This window comes from Salvia hispanica, chromosome 4 (assembly GCF_023119035.1).
Source record: "Salvia hispanica cultivar TCC Black 2014 chromosome 4, UniMelb_Shisp_WGS_1.0, whole genome shotgun sequence".
NCBI classification, from domain to species: domain Eukaryota; kingdom Viridiplantae; phylum Streptophyta; class Magnoliopsida; order Lamiales; family Lamiaceae; genus Salvia; species Salvia hispanica.
In genome coordinates, this window is record NC_062968.1 from 15,712,785 (window position 1) to 15,733,847 (window position 21,063).

The window sequence follows — 21,063 nt, forward strand, 5'->3', positions numbered from 1 at the left end:
ACAAACGAATTTTGACCGGGCTGTCAATTTCCAACCGATGATAGATTCCATTTTATTAAAATTGACATAGAGAAGAGAGTTGACATTTAATTAGAGAGCATATGATAAAAGCAAGTATACTTTATATTTAAAATTCATATTATCATTCTCTAGTTGGGAGTATTATATTATTGTATAGTAGACATGTACTACTCCATTTAGGAATGTCAATTCAACCCGAAATCTGTGGGCCGGCCCAAACAACCCGATAATATGAGCGAGTTAAGGCTGTAATTTTATTACCCGAATACTAAACGGGCTAAACGGGTTGGCCCGAATAGGTTGGTGGGTTAAACGGGTTGGCCCGAATGGGTTGCGGGTCGGTTCGATGGGTTGTCAGTTCTAATTAGAAAATATTAAGTTTTAGGAGTTTTTTTTATATTTTTGAATCCTCAATCTCCATTCTACACAATCATTAGTCTTATTCAATCTTTATTCTACACTTTTCCACTCGATCCCACAATATCAGCTTAAAAGTTCCACCTCAACTCATTATTGCACCGTCCCACCATCTGCCACTAGCGTCTTACCACCACCAATGTCAATGAAGACAAAATTAAGAACTAACCCATCAAAATCTTAATATATTTATCATTTTAATAATGATTCACGTAAGATATGATTTTTAATTTCCATAAAGAATTAGTTACGAACAAAGCCATAATAATGACAAGAACACAAGCTTTAATTTATATTGTAGTTGATCGAGATGAAAGGCTTCTTTTCAAGTATTATTGAAGAAAACTATGAAAATTTGAAGATTTTATATGATTCTAAACTAAAAAGAAAAAAAAGTATCTAAAATTTGAAATCATTTTATAGAAGAAAATTTTGATACAAGAGATTATTTTAGAAGCTTTTAGGCCCGAATAGCCTGATGGGTTAGCCCAAAACCCGACGGGTTAGGGTTAGGGTTGAAAATTTATGACCCGAAAAATCCATAACCCGAATGGCCCGTACCCAAATAGCCCGGCGATCCGAGTGGACTGGCCCGAACCCGAACGGATTAGCCCAATTGACATCCCTAACTCCATCTGTCATAAAAAAAAAAATAGATTGAGCTATGTTTATTTTATATAGGGAGTAGTACTAATTTATAAGAGTAAAAAGATTGTGATTTGTGAGCATCGGACATGAGACAAAAGGAGAACGACATTCTCATTGGTAACTGGTTATTACAAGTGTATACTCCACACCACATCTTAGCGGAATAATTTCGATAATCTACTAGGAGTATTTACTTCCCAAGTCAATGGAGTCGCAATCGCGCAGTCCTTTGCTTGGCGGAGATGGAGATGGGAAGAGCACTGCTGTTCTTGTTCTCAGCACCTTTGTGGCTGTGTCCGGATCCTATGTCTTCGGTTGTGCTGTAAGTAGTAAGCCCAACAACACATCTTACTTTGCTCAAAAATACTACTACTACTCTTTTTTATAATAAGAGTCTAAGATGATGATATGAATTTCTATGATGCAGGTGGGATTTTCATCTCCTGCTCAATCTGGCATTCTCCGCGATCTTGCCCTCTCATTATCACAGGTACGAAAACGAGTTTTTCTTTTGTGGATTTAAGGTTGCGTTGCTTCACCTTCATATGATTGATGTTGTCATGTGTTTTTCACTTTTTTGTAAACATGTCTTCTTTTCTTTTTCTTTTACCTTTAAGCTTTTTGTTGTTGGAAAATGGAAATTGCTGCCTTTGCATTTTCTTTCTTTCTATTGCCCCTTTTCAATATCCTAAACCAACGTAATTCTTCACCCTTTCTTCTTCTAAGAAAGAAAAAAGGATCCTAAGTTCTGGAAAATTGGATTAATATCGACTTCTCTGTTATTTCTCTTGTCCAACCACTAGTTATATCTTTGATTAGACACTCGATGGTGGAGAAGATAATGTTTTGAAGCATCAACTTAAGAACAAATCTCTGAATTAAGGCCTGTTTTGAACATGATTCAAGAATCTGAAAATTCTATTCTGTTCTAGTCTACAGAGATCCTTTTTAATTGATTTGACAATTGGAAATTGTGTGATACTATTATGTATCTATATATTGATAATTTTGTAATGCAATAAAAATTTGTTTTTTCCACCTGATAGTATTCGCTGTTTGGCTCAATATCAACCATTGGAGCTATGTTAGGAGCGGTATTGAGTGGGAAGATAGCTGATCTCCTCGGCAGGAAAGGCGTAAGCCTTCATTCATTGCACTTTTTGGTTGAATAATCTTACAAAATTATGGCCCATGAATCTGGAAAATCTTAAAAGTCTCTTGTATCATTTTTCAACTAATGCAGGCAATGTGGTTTGCTGAGTTGTTCAATCTTTTCGGGTGGCTTGCGATAGCCTTCTCTAAGGTATCAACCTCTGATTCTTCGATGTGTGTGCGTGCGGCTTTATTTGTTTTAATTTTACAACTTTTATTGTGTTCTAGTACAGTACAATATATTTCATGGTAGGGAAAAATATAATTTTAGTTAAATCTCATTTATATGTACTATATGACTTCACAAATAGAGGTTTGTGAGATCTCAATATCATTAATATATCAACATTCTCTTACTGACTGCAACAGAATGCTTGGTGGCTTGATATCGGGAGGCTGTCAACGGGATTTGGGATTGGACTTCTTTCATATGTGGTGCGTGCTATCTCTTCTCCATTTTTCTTTGCATATTTTTATCTTTGAAGCGCTTTCATCTGTAGAAACTGGAATAGGTACCTGTATATATAGCAGAAATCACGCCTAAGAATCTCCGAGGAGCATTTACAGCTGTTAATCAGGTAACTGAAAAATCTCTCTTTGCTCTCAACAGGATTTTGTGATATAGATACTGAGATGAAAGTGCTTCCAATTCTTTAGTTGATGATATGTTGTGGTGTCTCCGTAATGTTTCTTGTTGGTAATGTCATCAACTGGCGTCTCTTGGCTTTAACAGGTAATCTTGTTTCCACAGACAGTCTTTGTCATATTCACGTGTGAATTGAATAGAAGATCTGTAACTCATTTCAGGGACTATTCCATGCCTTGTACAGCTCGTGGGCCTCTTTTTCGTGCCAGAGTCTCCTCGGTGGCTGGTAAGCTCGTTTACAGTTTTTTTTTAGGTTTGGGAAGAGGAATGATTCGATAGTGCTTTTGATCAGATCCGTTTGTCTTCTGTACAGGCTAAGGTTGGTAAGTGGGAAGGCAGTGAAGCATCTTTGCTACACCTTAGAGGGAAGAAGGCTGATATTTTCGAAGAAGCAGCTGAAATCAGAGTATGTGTTTGAGTTTATTCATGTGCATGAATGCATATAGACCACCTATCTCTATGTATATATTAATATGAATCAGCTCATTACAGGATTATACTAGATCCCTCGAACAACTGAAGGAATCCGGCCTAATAGACCTGTTTCAACGAAAATATGCCCACTCGCTTATAGTAATGCTCCTTCTTATAATGATCTTCAGTCAAAATGTACAACTTAGAAAAATGACCAATTTTCCAAATACATCTAGGTTGGAGTAGGGCTAATGGTTCTGCAACAATTTGGAGGGGTCAACGCAATCGCCTACTATGCAAATGCTATATTTTCATCAGCAGGTAAACCAGTTATCCCTGCGTCATTCAGATGATCGATCATCTCACTGGTAGGCAATATCCTGTTATTCATCAACCGGTGACTTATTACAGGTTTTTCAGATAAAGTAGGAACAACAGCAATGGTTATTGTTCAGGTCCCAGATTTTTTTTGTCTCGTTGATTGTTAGCAGTCTCAACTCCTCAATTTTCTCACAAGCCCTATTTTCCAGGTCCCGCTTACTGTTTTGGGGACACTCTTGATGGATAAGTCTGGACGGCGCCCACTACTCCTGGTGATCACTTGTACACTACTTTTTCATATTTCTTTAGCCCTACGGGAATGATGACGTGGTCTCGTGCTGCTGTAGGTCTCTGTAGCAGGAACTTTCTTGGGCTGCTTGACTATTGCATTATCATTCCTGTTACAGGTTATGATCATGTACAATAATACAAATGTGTTTCACACTCAATATGTTAATTCTTGAATCTGATTTTCGAGTTCTGTTCATCTGTCTCTACAGGACCTTAAGCTGTGGGATTCAAGCCCCTTTCTTGCACTTGTTGGTGTCTTGGTAATCAAACGAAGCACGTCTCAAAAGTTGTAAGGAGGAACGCAGTCTAACACTGAGTGATTTCTTGTGCTTTGATCAGATATTTGGAGGTTCGTTCTCCTTGGGAATGGGAGGCATCCCCTGGGTCCTGATGTCCGAGGTACAAGTTCTGCTTCCACGCATGTGTTTGAACTGAAGTAAAGTCACGAAATCCGACTGCATTGCTGCGTTGTTTCAGATATTTCCGATAAATGTGAAGGGAGTAGCAGGAAGCATGGTGACAGTGGTGAACTGGTTGGGTTCATGGATCATTACATATTCATTCAACTTTCTAGCAGAGTGGAGCTCAGCAGGTGAGTATTTAATCTACTTCATAGTTTCACAGAGAGAGAGAGAGATGTATAAGTGGATGAATATTTGTGGTTGCAGGCACGTTTTTTATGTTCGCAGGTGTGTGCGGTCTCACTATCATCTTCATTGTGAAGCTGGTACCGGAGACCAAAGGTCGCACGCTCGAAGAAATACAAGAGTCTATGCTCGCCTTCAACTAGTTACAACTATGAAATCATACCACACAATCTTATTTGTTTGTGTTTCAAGTACAATTTGTATGGAGTAAACGTTCATTATCCCATTTGTTTTCTTATTAAAAGTAAAACTAGACAAATCAAAATCTCTAATTCTCTTAAAGAAAGCATTTTAAGAATAAAAACTGACTTGGGTTCATCCATGGCTGCTCTCTCACTCACTCATTTATGACACCACAAACACAAGTCAGTTCTAATCATCCCTACCGCAAATGATCACTATTGTCTCCTGCCAGAGTTGCAATCCAGACAACGAGAAAACAGACGTGGGAACTAAGGAAGACAAAGGGCATGAAGTTGCAGAAACTTTTGTTTGTCTTTGAGAAAACTGGAAATAAAGGGGGACTGGAAGGATTTAACTCTGACGAGCCTATCGTTTACTGTGTATATCTATATGCCACAGAAGACTGTATGCCCTCAGTGTGCATAGATGCTAATTGCTGGACTAACTTGTGACAATAGATCTAGATCAATCAATCATGTATTTTATGCTGTGATATATGTATATGCCGTGTATGATTCCTATATATTTTGCACCTTGATTACTTTTGTAACAATATGAAAGAAGAAATCACTGAATACAATTCATATCAAGTTCTAAGAAATTGAGGAGAAACTTCACCTTAAACAGCTCTGAAACAGAGGAATTAAAGGCAAACAAATGTGCAATCTGAAATAGGCTGTTAAATAACAAACATTCTGAGAGAATGCTTACAGAGTTGTGCAATCGGTAACAGCATCTGATTAGATAGCAACAAACTTGATATGTATATCGCTCACCACTCATCAATCATCTTTCTGCCTCTTCTGCTTGAAAAGGCTATAAAATATTGAGAGCAACCACTGCCAGATTAATATCAGCCAATTTTTGGGTTTCGGCTTGGGATCTGGACTTTTTCCAAATAATCCCTTGTAAAGCTCTTTCTGTTTCTGATAAACAGCTTTATCGTGTTCTGCTAGCAGACGCAGCTCTTTTGCTATTGCTTTGTCTTCTGGGGCATATTTTCGTGCCTTGAGGAAATCTTCACGAGCAGAATCCACCTGCCCAAGCTCAGCTCTAGCTTTGCCACGCCTAAATAGTGCTTTCACATTGTTTTCATCCTCCACCAAGACCTGTAAAGAATTATCCAGTTAGTAGCTTATTCCAAGACTTCTCATGCATTCACATGTTCTAAATAATTGGGCAGAAAAGTGCATCAACTTTTTGTTATAGCAGTATGCAGAACCAGTTCACAACATTTGTTACAACCATTTCTGCCTGGATAATACATCTTGTTAACAGACTACCTGCCTTAAACAGTCAATAGACTAAAATCATTGCAGGCAATGATTACAGTCTACTGACAGAATCATTAGTGCAGGTGCGTAGATGCCATCATGGTAATTAGGGAAGTGCAGGAGGAAACAATTTAATCAAGAAGAACAAATGCAAGTATCAAGCTGAGAAGCAATTCAAAGAGTTGTGTAAATGAAAAGCACATTTAGTTAAACTCATCAATATTTTAGAAAACAAACAAGTCACATAGCTTCTCATGAAAGAATACACAACCATGACCATGACAGACACGACCTATTAGTAACAATATAAAACCATTGCTTTTTCTATATCATCTTTCCCTACTAAATGTCATCACAATTTATTCAGAAGATGCAACTTATGTTCTAACTAGATGTCTAATTTGTTTGTTATAAGGATAAAGTGGTTCTTTGGTTTTCTTTACTAACACTTTTCCATTTACATGACTATCTGTGAAGAGAAAGAAGTTAGTTCTCGACATTCTTACTATCATCTTGAAAGAGTGTATACTAAATATAGTTGAAATATTTCTTTGATTGGGATTTTCCGATGAAGCTTGAAAAGGTGCAATGACATTCTATAATAACAGAGTTAAACTGAAATATGACGCCAAAATTTCCACGTACAATGCCACACTGAGCAATGGCTTCATCATAGCGCTTGAGTCTTATCAGGCATGCTGCCATGTTAAGGTGACAAGGATTCTTTACTGCCAGCGCCATATCGCGGTACTTCCCGAACAATTGGAACATGAAGTCATCTCCCAGATATGCTATGGCCTAGAAGATCAATCAATAATTGATTAATGAATGAATGATAGAGACTAATTACAAAACTAGTTTGCGGAACAAGAGACCGCTACCATTTCATACTGTTGCATTGCTGCCTCCAGCTTTTCCTCAGCGAATAATGCATTACCATCCATCTTTCTTCTATCTGCAGAACTAATTCTCTCCTCTACTGTCATGTCACCACGAGCTTTCCCCTTCATATAATTTCAACCACAATGTTAATTTCTTTCCACGAATGTAATGTATTAAAAATCTTATGCATTTATGAGCCCAGATAAACAGCACTCACTTCTTTGGTTTCATCAAAACCAATCAATTCGACTTCATAGACAATATCTGCCATTGGAGCTACATTTGGAAACGAAAAGTTTCCTTCTTTTCCGTACCCTAATTCCCAACCGACGTGTAACAAGGCACGTTCACCAGCTTTCATGCATGAAATGCCAACAGCCAGCCCAGTCATTTCAGTTTTCTCTGGAATCAAGAGCAATAAAAAATATATAATGCAGTTCCAAGAAACAAGAGATATATGTATCAGAGCAAATCATCATTAAAAGTAACAAAGAGTACTTCAGAGGACATCTAGATACGCCAAATGGAAAAGACTATAGCAAAACCCTTAGCACCTTTTCCAAGGACAAGCTCTAGGGGTTGTTGTTCATGCCATGTGTCTTCAAACTTGTGCAGTGTGCTTTCAGTCCATGCTCTGTAATGCACTGCCGGGACAAAACAATGAAGAAGAGGATTAACATCCTGAGACACCTCAATGAAATCAAATGTGACAGAACTTACATTCACAAAATTCTCTTGCTAATTCAATAGAACTAAAACTAATGTTTGGTTGTAAAATGAGGAGATGACATCAGTCTTGCAGCAGCATTGGTAAAAAGGATTGGGTAGATAAAGATTTGAAAATGATCATTAACTAGAGCACTGCATCTGTTAAAGTTGAAAGAATGTAACTTGTTTGTTGAATATGTTAATTCTATAACGGTATTTTCGATACGATAAGGCCGGTATTTCGATATTTCGGTATCTTTCATATTTTTTCTTTCCTTTTTCTTTTCATCTCCTTTTTTTTACGATTTTTAATTCCTGTTCATATCTACTTATTATCATTCTAAAATATAATTAGCTAAAAAGTATTACTTTTAAAATATAATTTGATAAAGTTATCTCCTAAAATTAGCTAAATCAAACGCACAGAAACAAGAATAAGAAAATTTAAATAACGTAAAGAAAATGAAAACAAAAAAAAAATGGAAGAAATAAACATACCTGTTGCTGCGTTTCATTCCAAATTGTGTGCGTTTTAAGCACGGTATATCCTGCTGTAGTATTTGGCAGAGCAGGTGATCGACACTTGTTATATTGCTAACTCCCTCTTAAATTTCTAACTATAAATCATTAATAGGCATTAGATCAAAGTACAAAATCATTTATCCACGAATATCAATGCCGTCTACAAAATATATGAATTAAGAATATTAATTTCAATTAAAAAAATTAGTTACAACTAACTTTTAAAAAATATCTTAAAATTTTAAATGATTATAACTATCTCAATTTAAATTATTTCTTGACACAACACATATCAAATTAAAGATAATTTTAAAAGGATTGTAACAAGATCTTACTTATATATGTTCTAATGTCAAAATTTGATTTTTTTTTTGAATTTTTCGTATTTTTATTGTAGCAGGTTAATGTCAACATACCTATAATAATATATCAATACAATATATATAAAATATCAATGCTAAATTGTGCTGATATATTCAATGAATGATATTAAAATATTTAATACACTTTATTGACATTTTGATCTAAAACCCTAATTTTAATAATTTTCTTACACATGACAATTTATAGACCACTAGATTTCTACAAATCTTATGGTTTTAAATTAGTTGTAATTGACAATTAAAGATTGAGCTAGCAATTGATCACTCCCCCTAAGTGGTCGATATGTGCAAATTATAATGGAGTACGACTTAATTTATCAGTTTAAGTATAGTATTTTATAAGTAAATAAATTAATTGTTTTAATTTGAGAAAACGCGATTGTTATAAGAAAATAATCACTATGAAAGTTTTTATGTAAACGCAGCCTATACCTACGTATTAAATAAATTTGTTCATCATTTTCATTTCACTCCCATCAAAATTTATTCGATAAGATGCAGTCCTGAAAAAGTGGAGAAATCCATATCCAAATAAAAATGCATAGGTAAAAAGAAAACAATAATAACTGAATTGATATTAAATGATGAATACTTCCAATCCCAACTAATGCGTTGGGCACACATTTTACAGTTTTACAAATTTCTCACGCCAAAAACACAGTAAAAGAAATATACAATCAACAACCATTCGCCATTCTAGTGTTTGAGAAATTTGAGGTACCCTTCACCCCGCAGCCGCAATCCTTCTGGCAGGCATTGACAAATCTTTGCGATGAAATGAAAGACCCTTATAATGAATTAAATCACCATGCCACAGATATCTGTACATATATATATCCTTCCTCTATATGTATGCTTTGCATAATAATCAAGATTTTGCACCTCCACTACACACAGAGGTGTGTCAACCACTGGCAGCCTTCAAGAAAGTGTCGTACGGACTCGAAACTGGCAAATGAAGCAGCTCAGAAACGTCTTGAGATTCAGCTACGCAACTCCCCGGAACAGCACTGGGCAGTTGCATCTGCCATGATAATTCCACAACAAACCAAGTCTTAAGCTTAACATTTCACATACAAATATACCAATTCTCGAACAAGTTTTTTGTATCTACTGCTGAAACTGAATGGGGAGTCTATTCCTGATAGAAAACAAGAATTTTTTTCCCTGGTAGTAAAAAAAAAATTATGCAGTCTCACTGCTTGGGCCAAAATACCAGAATCCAAGATTGCATTTTCTCAACGTTGCATGGAAAATATCTAGCTTATCCTTAACGGATGATATATCTATGTACTTTAGCAGTGCGAATTAAATGTATGCTACCCTCTTTAAGAAACAGCTCCACCACTTCAATGATTGAAAAATTAGGCAAGGATCTATTTTGTAGAAAAACTTACTGTTATATCTCCTGGCTCAAGACATGATTGAGGCAACACGTCATGTGTCTGGGCACTGTCCTGACTACAGGAGCTTAATCTGTCTTCAGTCAACGGGCTACCCAGGAAGTTTGACATGATTTGCTGCTTTCCAATCTGAAGAGCTTCACAGTGGCTTGCCATGTCCTTGAATGGCATGTCAGAGGGGGCTTTGAATGAAAGTTGTGAAACCTCTTTTGTCGTCTCTGAGACCTGGATCAGTTTCACCTCGAGTCAATTTACAGTAGGCAACAATATGTGTGAGTTGCAACCCACAATTTTGAATTTGGTACAACATATAGACTAGGGGACCGGTTCTTCTTAAGTTTTGGTAAAATAGCATGCCTACTACATCTCCAAACTGAAGAAAATGAAGAAACTTTAGTTCGACTATTCAACGTCATCCAGTTCGTGAGGCTAAGAGTTGTGATATTCATTTGGCCCATCGTAGATAAATTTGATCGATAAATAGTCTGAAGGAACTATGAGGGTACCGGCATCTATTGGAAAGGCTTTCAAACATGACAGAGACTAGATTTTGGTGAGATCAGTTATTCTCAGTCACCAAGAAAAAATATGTGAGCATGAAATATCTCAAACAATTTCATTTTATGAAAATGGATCAGATTTATACGTATGGGGCACTACAACGTCTCTCAGGGTGACTCGTTTTGCAAAAGCCCAATATAAGTTGGGTCTTGTTTGTTTCCTAAAAACGAGGCTTTTGCAATTCTACTGTGTTCTTATTACCATAAGCTGAGCAAACGAAGACAAAAAAACTTCTGTACATATTTCAAAAATTAAGTGCTAGCCTAAAAGAAGTATTCAAGGTTAACATGTCAGAAGCTTGCTGCCCCAATTCTAAGCAACATGAGCACCTCAAAATAGCAACACCGAATCAATCTTCCTGCCACTGGATATGGCAATTTAGAAACAATCAAACAAGCATTCATCCATTTTCTGCAGTAGCCAGTTTCTTAAGAAACTAAAACTGAAGTTAACTTATAAGCTTTATTGAAAATGGCATTGTTCAATACACAACACAATAAAATCCTTGGGTTCAGGCAAGTATCCTTGTACCAATGTCCTAGAACATTCTAACCATATTGAGTTTTATTAATTTTATATGAACTCATTCTGTTTCCGGATTTATAAGTCAGAACTCAAGGAGGAATTAAAGAGAAAACCAAATACAAAATTTTTTCCACAACAAATTTTGCATAAAGTGATTATTTAATGTTCTTTATTGTAACTTTAAACACATTTTCAAAGTGATCCTCAACCGGACCCATTACGTTTAACCTAGGGCATGATATTGCGAGACGTCTAAGCATACCAACCTAATGGACACTATGTACAATACAAGAAAACATGCCAACATACCATATTCATAAATTGATCAACACCCAGTAGATTGGGACTTCCCAGTGTCAACTGGGAGCATGAATCCGTTCGGCTAACAAATGACTCAGTTGGGCAGTCATCACTTGTTGAGAATATCGAATGCTCCACCTGCATAACAAATTAACAGGTATGGGCAAAGAGATGTAACTTTGAATGATTAAAACAAACAGAAATCATTATAGTCTAGAGAAGAACCTCAGCAAGTTCTTTTGAACCCAGTTGGTAGGTTTGCCCAGAAGTTTCTGTATTTAGCTGCACTTTCAGCGGGTAAATATCATCAGGAATAAAATCTTTAAGCAACTGCTCCTTTATGTTGAATAAATCATCCTGCACATATTACAAGATTTATGGAGTATCATTAACCAGCCAAGATGAATGGTTTAGAATCCAACCAGGTAAAAACATTACATCAGATAGCTTCTCCATAGCTTTCAAAATCATGGAAGCGAAAAATTCTGGAGACTGCTCATCACTGATATTTATCATGGATAGCGACTTTAATGCATCTTCATTATCTTCCTTTGACCCATAGTTTTTTACCATGTCACCAACTACTATTTTTTGATCTAGAGCTTGTAACTTGCTGTCATCTACCAAGCGGAGAAAAGGATCAATCTGTTCAAAATCATAAATTAGAGAATAGCTGCAATACTTCATGTGCTCATTCAGATCATAAGAAATATCAAGGCTTAATTAATCTAGGGGCATGTAAAAAATGAACAGATTTTGAACTTACTATTTCATCCCTTAAGGCAGACTTGGCATGGGTGGCAAGAAAAAGAAAACTGTAGGCTTTTGATAAGAAAATGACCATCGATGTAGCCAAGGTGAAAAGCGATCTTCGTTGAGATGGTGGAAGTGAGCCTAGAAAAATGAGTGAGATAGTTTATTAACTTTGCATTAGCAATAAAATTATGCATCGATAAATCTGATAGTTATCATAGTAATCTTTTGTATCACTTTACAATTAATATTACACAAGGAAAATATATATAATCTATATCCAGCATAAAATCCAAAATGTATCTCCTTTATGCATCTTCCCCAGTATATTTTTCTTCTTCAAGGAAAGCTATATTAGCAATAGTGGTACAACTTAAGCGACAATAGCATCAAAATCCCACATGCCGTTGCAACTCTGAATACAGAATTTGAATCACATCTTGAAGGGAAGAAAGTTTGCATTAGTACATAATGGAGCGAAGCTCTCAAGCCATTGCTGAATTATGTATCATACAGAGAAGGGCCAGGAGTGGGTAAAACTGCAAAATAGCAAACATTCGCAACCCCCATCCCCAAACTAAAAGTACAAAACAAGACTAGAATACTCTTGAAATTAGAGGTCCAATGATACACTTTTGAGCATTTTTGGTGATTGATATACCCGCCACCATTCGTCTCAAGATAAATACACTGATATAGATTCACAAAATGTATCTTCAATTCAAGTTCAATAATTGGAACTGACCTCCTTGAAGAGATATGCTCCTTAAGGAAATTGCTAGCTGGAAACTTTGAATGAGGATGTCAATACTTGTTTTCTGATACCCAACCATCAAAAGAATAGGTGTCAACAAAGCTGTAAAACTTATTCAGGTGAAAACCCTTGCATGTAACAACATGATGGAGAAAAACTTTTCCAACATAGAAATCATCCATGAAAAGCATATGGAAAAGAGAATAGTATCGTTTGGATCTTATATGATAATTGACTGTAACAACTAACAATAAGCATTATTAAAGGGTATGGATTAATCGCACATCTTTTATTTGTTAAGAAAAGTAGGCTATGGCTGTGAACATGTTTCAATGACGGAGTTACAGGTTAGATTAGAAATAAAAATCCAGGTTTCATACCCTCCCCTTAGAAAGAATACACAAATTTCTCATCCAACCCTATCTATAGAAGCCTCAGTTTTCTCCTTGCCGACGAGTAATACCCTGAGGCTTCCTAAGAAATCATTTAACTTTAGACAAGTTTCTATTATCAACCTGGTTCACATTACTATTCGGTAAAGGTGATTGGAGAAGAAATTTTATATTTTGTCAAAAACTCAAAAAAAAACTTAATATAAATATTAATTAGGGTGGTGACCCATTGTGCCAATAGAGAGTACAAGATATTAGTATTTCCCTAAAAGCTTTAGTATTTATGTAGGCATTATTGCAATATCTCTCCCACTTATCAGTCTTTATAAAAATGTGCAACAAATTATTTGGATTATTTTATTAACTCATTGAGTAATGGGGACTTTTGATAAGAAGTAGTCTATTACTTTACATTCATTGTTACTTAGTGAAGAAGCATGCACCATGTAAACTATTACCTTGTTTTGTGAAAATATCACTACCAAGCTGTATGTATGTGCAATTGCTTCATAGTTTGAAGGAGTGTTCAAATGGGAGATCGCCTGTACCCAGATCGAAGAAAGCAAGAGACTTATTTGCCGGCTTTTTAACTTCAGAGATATTCCTTTCTGCGAAAATTCATAGTGTCACCAAACAATAACCTTACTGTTCACTTGAATAAATATTAAAAATGAATTTCCACTAAGTTACCAGTTCCTTCTCCACATTACTCAAACTTGGAGGTAGAGAATGTCTCTTGAAAGTAGGCTTTCTACTATAGCTGGATGTAAGTCGAGTAAGTAAGGATTGGTCTTTGGGATTTTCTTCCGTAGAATTTAAAATGTCATCAGCTTGGTCAACAACATTTAGGGGTAAACCATTTTCTTTTGTTATTTTCTCGAATAAAGCAGCAGAAGAAGAAAATGCAGAAGCAGATCTGGAAAGTGTCCTCTCTAAATCAGCATGTCTTTGTGGGCAGACAGATGAAGGGACAAGTACAACTGAAAATATGCGATGAGCTCCCAGCCTTGTCTCATGGTCTGAACTGACCATGGCCAAAAGTATTTGATGGAGTAATGCTTCAGGAAAAGCCTATGCCAAAGTAAAAACTATGTAAGACGACTTTACATGTATAAGGTTGAACTCGAAATGAGACGTAATCATATTTCTGAATTTGGAAGAGCCATGCCTTGTTTTGATACGATATATTTGGTTTGGATGCTACAATTTGTGCGACACGGTAGACAGCTGAAATGGTGTTTCTAGCCATAACTGTCGTGCTTGAAATGCTCTCCATCATCACAGCCATAGCATCCAAGATATGCACTGCATCTCCTACCTGCCATAAAAAATCGATGTTATTATAAGTCCTCTTTGACATCTGATTAAATTATTGTGTTTTTGGGAAACTGATTTGTAGATTACAGCCACAAAAACATTTTTGCTACAGCCTGCTCATTTGAACAATAATATACTGTCAAGCTACTGGTGGTATCTATCAAATATATTGATAACAAATAGTTGACCTTATAAGACAATTGAACAAGGCACTCATCGATAACAGCGTAAAACTTTTTATTCCATCGAATAACTTCATCTCCCAATTCTGAGTCATCAAGAGTGTAATGTAAGCTTTTCCGCAAGTGTCTCATCATGTCACTAAACGCTCCAATAATCTGCACAGACGGCTGGACCTTTGTTACTCGAGCCAGGGAGATAGCAACTTGAACAATATCTATCTGCATATTTGGGTTTTTCAGAACATTCTTATTATCGAGATGCTTGATCACAGCACATAGCAAGAAATGAGTGTTATGCCCTGCAAGTCATTAGAACCAGAAATGCTGAACTCAGAAGGCAACACAACACAAAAGGATGGCTTTACTGATATATTATTAAAACAAATTAAGATGATTGAACAGATGAAGACCAGAGTTCTCCATTATTGATTGCATATCCAGAAGCACTGGAAGGACAAGCCCATGATCAGGACACCAAAGATTGTTGCGATCAAAGTGACAGAACAAAGCTTCAAGAACACGCCGCACTGTTGTAGCCTCTCTCGCCAACTTTGCCATGTTAAGCAAGCAGACTCTTGACCAGAATTTAGGGCAACCTCTATCTGATCTGTTTACAGGAAGCTATAGCTAAGAGAGTGACAACGAATCAAAGCATTCAGAGAAAATAAATAAAATCGGTGTACTAAAGTTCCGGAATGAGAAAGTACGTGGTATAATAGTCTTTTTCATTAACAATCCTTCTCCAAGAAATATCTCTTTTCAAGATATCTGATGACAAAGGCATTTGTTTTCCCTGGGTGCTATTATTTGAAAAATTGGTCTCCTTATCAGTGTCTTGATAATTTTCCAGGACAGCAGAAACAACCTGATCTTTTGATAAAGAAGATATAATTAATCAACAGCAAAGTAGCAATAACACACCTTATCAGGAGATAGAGAAGTAGACATGATAGTTCAAGCGTAATGTAAGTTCTTTAATATATGCAAAGAACTTATTGAGGAAAGAATGAGCATAAATGGGCAAGCAGTGCACACACCCATCCCTTCTTCTATATCCATTCATTATCTAGCAATATCACTGAGTGTGCACAATTTGGGAGGTAAGGTGCCTCAAAATAACAAGCAAATAAAGTTATTTTTAGATTAACAAAAAGTTTCTGTCCGAAGAACATTATATTAGTAACGTTATGGTCAATACATGCCAAGCATATAAAACTGATAAGACCTAATGTAGAATGCTGATGACTACATGATTCTAGGTAAAATCTGAATCTCCATAGAGAACCACCCAAGCAAGAGAGAGTATCATACTTAGTGAATAGTACAGAATTTATGTGAGGGAATGACTTTCTCCAGATGAAGGAATGATATTCTCTAGATGGAGAATTGATTTCTTTTAGAAATAAGATACAAATATGCCCCTTGAATCTTGATAATTTATAGCATCAGTCCCACATCAATGAATGAGTTCTTTTTTAGCTCAAATAGTAAGACACCTAAAAGCACTATAATTTAGTAGAATAGGGCTCCGTAATTCACGTTGGGTCAGCTAGACTCTCTCGTTGAGTTCTGGTCAGGTAAAGGGATTTCAGTGGGGCAATAGCAGGGCCCAGGTACATCCAACATATATCAAGAGTTTCAATGTAAGGTGACTTATCCATAAGTTTTGCATAGGATGGAGGTAACTGCTGTCAGATACTTACCTAAATAGGCTCATAGAACATATACTCCCTCATGTCCGTCATAAGTGTGCTAACACTTTTTTGGCACGGGTTCTAATAAATTTTAGATAAGTCTGTAGATGAGTGGAAATGAGACCCACATTTGTTATAAGGATAATGTGTTTAATTGTAAATGTTAGGTAAGTTTGTGAGTCATGCTTGGTTTTTAATTGTTTATGTACATAAGTTGATACAGTGAGGGTAAAATGTAAGATATTAGTGGTGTGGTAGTTTCAAAAGTGGAAAGTGCACACTTTTGATGATCGGGCTAAAATGGTAATATAAGTGTGCTCACACTTTTTCAGCCCGGGTTCCAATAAATGTGAGGAGAGAATATAAGTTGTACAGAATGATTCAGATATGAAGTTGACGTTGATTGCAAGGACTTGGACAGTTAAGAACTTCATCAAAAATAAAATATAACGAAAACTCGAAAAAGACTTACATTGTCAAGTTCCGTTGACTTGTGACTAAATTCACCCGTGAACCAAATCTGCCATCAAATACTTAGTCAAAATTATCAATTTGATCAAAATTTACTTGGCAGGGGTGGGGGAACTTTACATATCATAGAATTGACTAAAATGAGTAGAAGTTTTAAGTTTCAAATTCCCTTATCTATTTCATGTTTCGGATCTCCCAGAACATGTGATTTCTCAATAGAGAAATTTATTTTTCAAAGATTCATTGCCTGAAGACACTGATTTGTAACAGGCTAACAGCTACTCTTATAGGGAATTATTCTACCCAATTAAAACAAGCTAATTCAAAAATGGGAGTGGAAGTGTAAGAGATTTTTCAACCCATGCTGCCACATGTATGAAATTTGAAAGCACTTTGACAAGAAATGATCCTAGTGAGAAGAATGATCTGTAGAAAGCATGAATGTGGCAGATTATAACTTAGTCAACATAAAACTCTTGCAAGAAAAATCACTCTCTGCTGGCTTGCGTTTTCTTTGAAATTGGTGATGTATGATAATGAACTTACCATAGAAGAGAGTGCTTGAAGCCCAGCACATCGTAGTTGTGATATCCTTTCATCATTTCCCATTTCTTGAGCTAGAAGGCAGAGTTTTGGAATCAGACCTTCAAAGTTTGACATATAGGTACCATCCTTCTAAAAAAAAGAAATTTTATCTCGTCAGTTAAGTCATTCAAATGCAGATATCGATGAAAAGGGATGAGAATATCACCTGGTTATTTACAAAGTCAAAAAGAGCTTGGCAACCAATGATTCGTATTTCATCCTGCCTAGTCTGCTCAAGCAAGATGTGAATGATACTGAGGAAACTACCAGCGAACAAAGGCCTGAAAGAAAATACATGGCACTATTAGTCATGCCAAATGGCCTCTATAAAATGATAGAAACGTACAACATAAATGCTTAAAATGTTCTGCATATTTGTAGAATAAGTATCCCACATCAGCTATGTATTCTAATCAGGCTTAGTCTCTTGTAATAGATATAGGAGCTTTGTAAAGTGATAATAATGAACTACTACTTTTCTCTAATATGTTTTGATACTTTTCTACAGTATCTATAACTTATTTTAGGCATTTATTTTTTCACTGTATTTATCAATTATCTCCAAAGCATAATCTCTTACAACAGAAAAAAGAATATCATAGAGGCGGAAAATGCTGATATTGCATTTTAATTCACTCTACTTTTGGAACTCGGAAGCTGACAAATGGTTGGGACTTGGGAGAAAGTGATCCCTGACATTTAAATATTCAAGAAGGAACAATAGAGAAGCAGAGCCCCTGTTAGATTGGATGTCATCCAAATTTGTGTTCTGTATAACTTGTTCAGCAGGGAATATGATGATAGATTCATATTTACTATTACTACTGAGAAAAGTAAGAACCTCACTCTTGAATGCAATTAGCAAATGTAAGAATCTTTTATGGACAGAAACCTAGAAATTGGATAATAACAACTCAACTAGAAGAGGAATATAATTGAACTCACATCTGCTGCTGGCAAGATATAATCAACTTCCGGTAGATACATATGACAACTTTAACACACTTGATGTTTTCATTTCTCAGTTCCCGGTAGCATCTTTCCTCAAGTAAACTTGTAATCTGGTTTGATAAGCCATGAACAGTCAATACTAGTCTCTTAGAGCCAACAAAAATATAAAGCATTACAACTATTAAATGAAAAAGGTGAATAGTTCCATGACAATAAGGAAAATAAACTCTACAGTGCAGATGATGATAAGAGAAATGAATGAGAGCATGATACTGAAGAGATAATGGTAAGTATGAGCATAGAAAACTAGTAATCATGCACATAGAATGTGACTAGAAACCTAACCTTGGGTACTCGTAGAGGGTTTTTGGAACAATATTCACACAATTTACTGATTTTTCGGTCATTGGGTTCTTCATCCTGAAAAAAGAGGGCCAGAATGAGAAAATATTATGAGGGGAGAAATATAGATAACTTCAACTGTAGCGTGAGATTCTTAAGAGTTCAGATACTTCTGCCAAACTCCTGGTCTCCAGATCTTTGAGAAATTTACTTCAGAAGTTATTCTAAAGCCAATCAAATCAAACATACTTGTTATTCTAACTAAACCTCCATACTTGTGCTTAAATGTTTTGTCACTCATTTAGAGCTACCATCAAACTCAACAACATGACCCTGACCCCATGGTCTCATGTCACATTCTCTCTTGAGTGTTACAAACTCAACTGTAAATATAGGAGAGAGAGCATTTACACTTTCGGCCAACTGAATAGTGTAAGGACAGTGATCCATTGAATAACTTGGAAGACATTTTAGAAGTAACAGAATTAAAAAGAAGTTATCAATAAGAAGAAGTATGCATAGAGTGAAATTTTCACTCCAACTGCTCATCAGAAACCTCCAGGGCCCTAATCCGAGTCTCAATCAGATTAGGAACGAAACTCACAATCTAGTCTTCCATCACATAGTGCGATGATCCAAAATTAACGATCGTCCTATGTGAATTGAAGATGCAATTGACCTCAATCGACTCAAAATAAGAATCAACCAAACACAGGAAGTAGATCGGTGATCCAGTGTGTTAATTTAAAAGATTGAGCTCACCAAATTTTTAGGAAATATATCTGCGAGAAGGTTCTTGTAGCGCTTGACGGGGTGGCGCGATCGGGGACGCATTGCCGGGCAACAGACGCAGAGGCTGTCGCAAACCGGCACGATCCGCTTCGAAATCCCACCCATTTCCTGTTGTCAGCCCTTGAGCAAAACTATAGCCCTCGATTCCACCTCCACATAACAGAATCGGGGCAGTTGATGTGGGATTGTGAGATAGAAATTGAGAATGAGGATCGCAGATGGGGAAATAATTAGAAAGGTGTGTGGATTTGAGGGGAATTTTGGATTAGGGACTGAATTGAGGAAATGGGGGGAGGTTTTTCAACGACCTTCAAACGGTAAAAGGTGGGAGATTCACAAATTGTTGCTTTATTTTTCTATGTATTTTATAGTATCACTGCATGCCCAAGGCCAGGTTGACGGCTTTCACTCTATTGTTCTTAAAAAATTCTCTATAGTTAGATCATTGATGAGTGTGGGCAAATAATTTTGTAATTACCTAAGTTTTGTCGATCCAGCCTTGCTTCGGTTGTGCCAAGGAAATTAAATAGACAAGACTCAAAGTCGAGCGTGACAGCTGTGGTATAACTATAAGGATATGGATGGTTACATTAATTGCGAAATAATTTTGTTGTATTCCGTTTGGTATGGAAAATCTCTCATATACAAAATCTGATATACCGAAATTCAAAATTAAAAAATTCGGTGCAATGATGATATAATATTTACTTATATAGATAGTTTTGATGTATTCAGTATGGTGTACTATATTTTTCCATTCCTACACATAATAACAACGGTTAAAAATGATAGCAGAACAACAAATACCTCAAATGCTAAAAAGCCTAAAACACAAAAGCAGAGCGGAAAAACTCGAATCGTAAAAATATTTGATTTGAAAAACAACTCATAATTAAAGTGTTAAAAAAAATTAGGCTCGGATTAATAAATTAAAATCATCACAACTACCCACAAGGCCACTACAAATATCACATGGAGCAAAAATTGAAAAGGCCATTGTCGGCAAGAACTAGTACTTCTAACAAACTAAACGTTAAATCAGAGGCCAAAACTGAAAAATATTGAAATCGAACCGAACCTATACCCATAATTAGGGCTAAAAAGAAATAAACTTAGATCAAAGCTTTTGGGAGTTGGATCCAGTATTCCCTAATTATGGGTATAGGTTCGGTTCGATTTCAATATTTTCTGTGTGAAACAACAGCCCCTGCTGTGGTGGGCAGCACAGCAGGAGGTCCAAACCCAAGCTTTTGACATCACATACTCACACCCTGGCATGAAACGAGAAATATATTGATGGCGACCAAAAAGTGACGAAGACCATGGAAAACCACCACCACCACCACGGGACACCACCAACACTGGCCAGTGTTAATGTGTAGTTCACTCTTTGGAATATAAAACTAAGTGAAACAATTATCACCAAATACAATCTTCTCGTGTCAGGGCCGTATGATTTTGGATTTTAAACATAGTTTCAAACATAGTAATCCCCCCTTTCCATAATAATAAAGTCATTTTGCACTTTTGGT

The 21,063-nt window shown here is 36.2% G+C and overlaps 3 protein-coding genes across 3 annotated transcripts; 1 reads left to right on the forward strand and 2 right to left on the reverse strand.

Moving 5' to 3' along the window:
* The first annotated feature begins 1,226 nt into the window (after positions 1-1,226).
* Positions 1,227-4,822, forward strand: LOC125222806 (sugar transporter ERD6-like 5). The gene is made up of 18 exons (XM_048125630.1): positions 1,227-1,408; positions 1,514-1,576; positions 2,133-2,222; positions 2,330-2,389; positions 2,608-2,673; positions 2,751-2,816; positions 2,896-2,971; positions 3,046-3,110; positions 3,198-3,290; positions 3,377-3,457; positions 3,535-3,619; positions 3,710-3,753; positions 3,829-3,891; positions 3,967-4,026; positions 4,120-4,170; positions 4,250-4,309; positions 4,388-4,502; positions 4,579-4,822. Exons 1-18 carry the CDS (start codon positions 1,292-1,294, stop codon positions 4,698-4,700), a joined length of 1,377 nt encoding a protein of 458 aa, XP_047981587.1. The 5' UTR covers positions 1,227-1,291; the 3' UTR covers positions 4,701-4,822.
* Positions 4,823-5,295: 473 nt separating this feature from the next.
* Positions 5,296-8,119, reverse strand: LOC125220457 (peptidyl-prolyl cis-trans isomerase FKBP42). The gene is made up of 7 exons (XM_048122627.1): positions 8,103-8,119; positions 7,751-7,763; positions 7,451-7,634; positions 7,114-7,298; positions 6,896-7,018; positions 6,660-6,812; positions 5,296-5,849 (listed from the first exon to the last, which is right to left on the reverse strand). Exons 1-7 carry the CDS (start codon positions 8,117-8,119, stop codon positions 5,523-5,525), a joined length of 1,002 nt encoding a protein of 333 aa, XP_047978584.1. The 3' UTR covers positions 5,296-5,522.
* A 936-nt stretch (positions 8,120-9,055) lies between these two features.
* LOC125222808 (protein SEMI-ROLLED LEAF 2-like) lies at positions 9,056-19,880 on the reverse strand. The gene is made up of 19 exons (XM_048125632.1): positions 19,502-19,880; positions 18,743-18,817; positions 18,392-18,507; positions 17,613-17,727; positions 17,408-17,536; positions 16,863-16,910; positions 15,404-15,561; positions 15,107-15,303; positions 14,703-14,995; positions 14,366-14,515; positions 13,888-14,268; positions 13,656-13,805; positions 12,797-12,869; positions 12,065-12,192; positions 11,737-11,943; positions 11,524-11,655; positions 11,308-11,436; positions 9,907-10,137; positions 9,056-9,533 (listed from the first exon to the last, which is right to left on the reverse strand). Exons 1-19 carry the CDS (start codon positions 19,634-19,636, stop codon positions 9,414-9,416), a joined length of 2,967 nt encoding a protein of 988 aa, XP_047981589.1. The 5' UTR covers positions 19,637-19,880; the 3' UTR covers positions 9,056-9,413.
* Positions 19,881-21,063: the final 1,183 nt, after the last annotated feature.

Coding starts and splice junctions, on each gene's coding strand:
- LOC125220457 (XM_048122627.1), bottom strand. Junction 7,299..7,450: donor AGAGCTTGTCCTTGGAAAAG/GTGCTAAGGGTT, acceptor TCTTGATTCCAG/AGAAAACTGAAATGACTGGG. Junction 5,850..6,659: donor CCATTGCTCAGTGTGGCATT/GTACGTGGAAAT, acceptor AATTCTTTACAG/GTCTTGGTGGAGGATGAAAA.
- LOC125222808 (XM_048125632.1), bottom strand. CDS start 19,636: ATGGGTGGGATTTCGAAGCGGATCGTGCCGGTTTGCGACAGCCTCTGC. Junction 12,193..12,796: donor GAGCATATCTCTTCAAGGAG/GTCAGTTCCAAT, acceptor TCATTTTTCTAG/GCTCACTTCCACCATCTCAA. Junction 11,656..11,736: donor CTATGGAGAAGCTATCTGAT/GTAATGTTTTTA, acceptor TAATATGTGCAG/GATGATTTATTCAACATAAA.
- LOC125222806 (XM_048125630.1), top strand. CDS start 1,292: ATGGAGTCGCAATCGCGCAGTCCTTTGCTTGGCGGAGATGGAGATGGG. Junction 1,409..1,513: donor CCTATGTCTTCGGTTGTGCT/GTAAGTAGTAAG, acceptor TCTATGATGCAG/GTGGGATTTTCATCTCCTGC. Junction 3,291..3,376: donor AAGAAGCAGCTGAAATCAGA/GTATGTGTTTGA, acceptor AGCTCATTACAG/GATTATACTAGATCCCTCGA.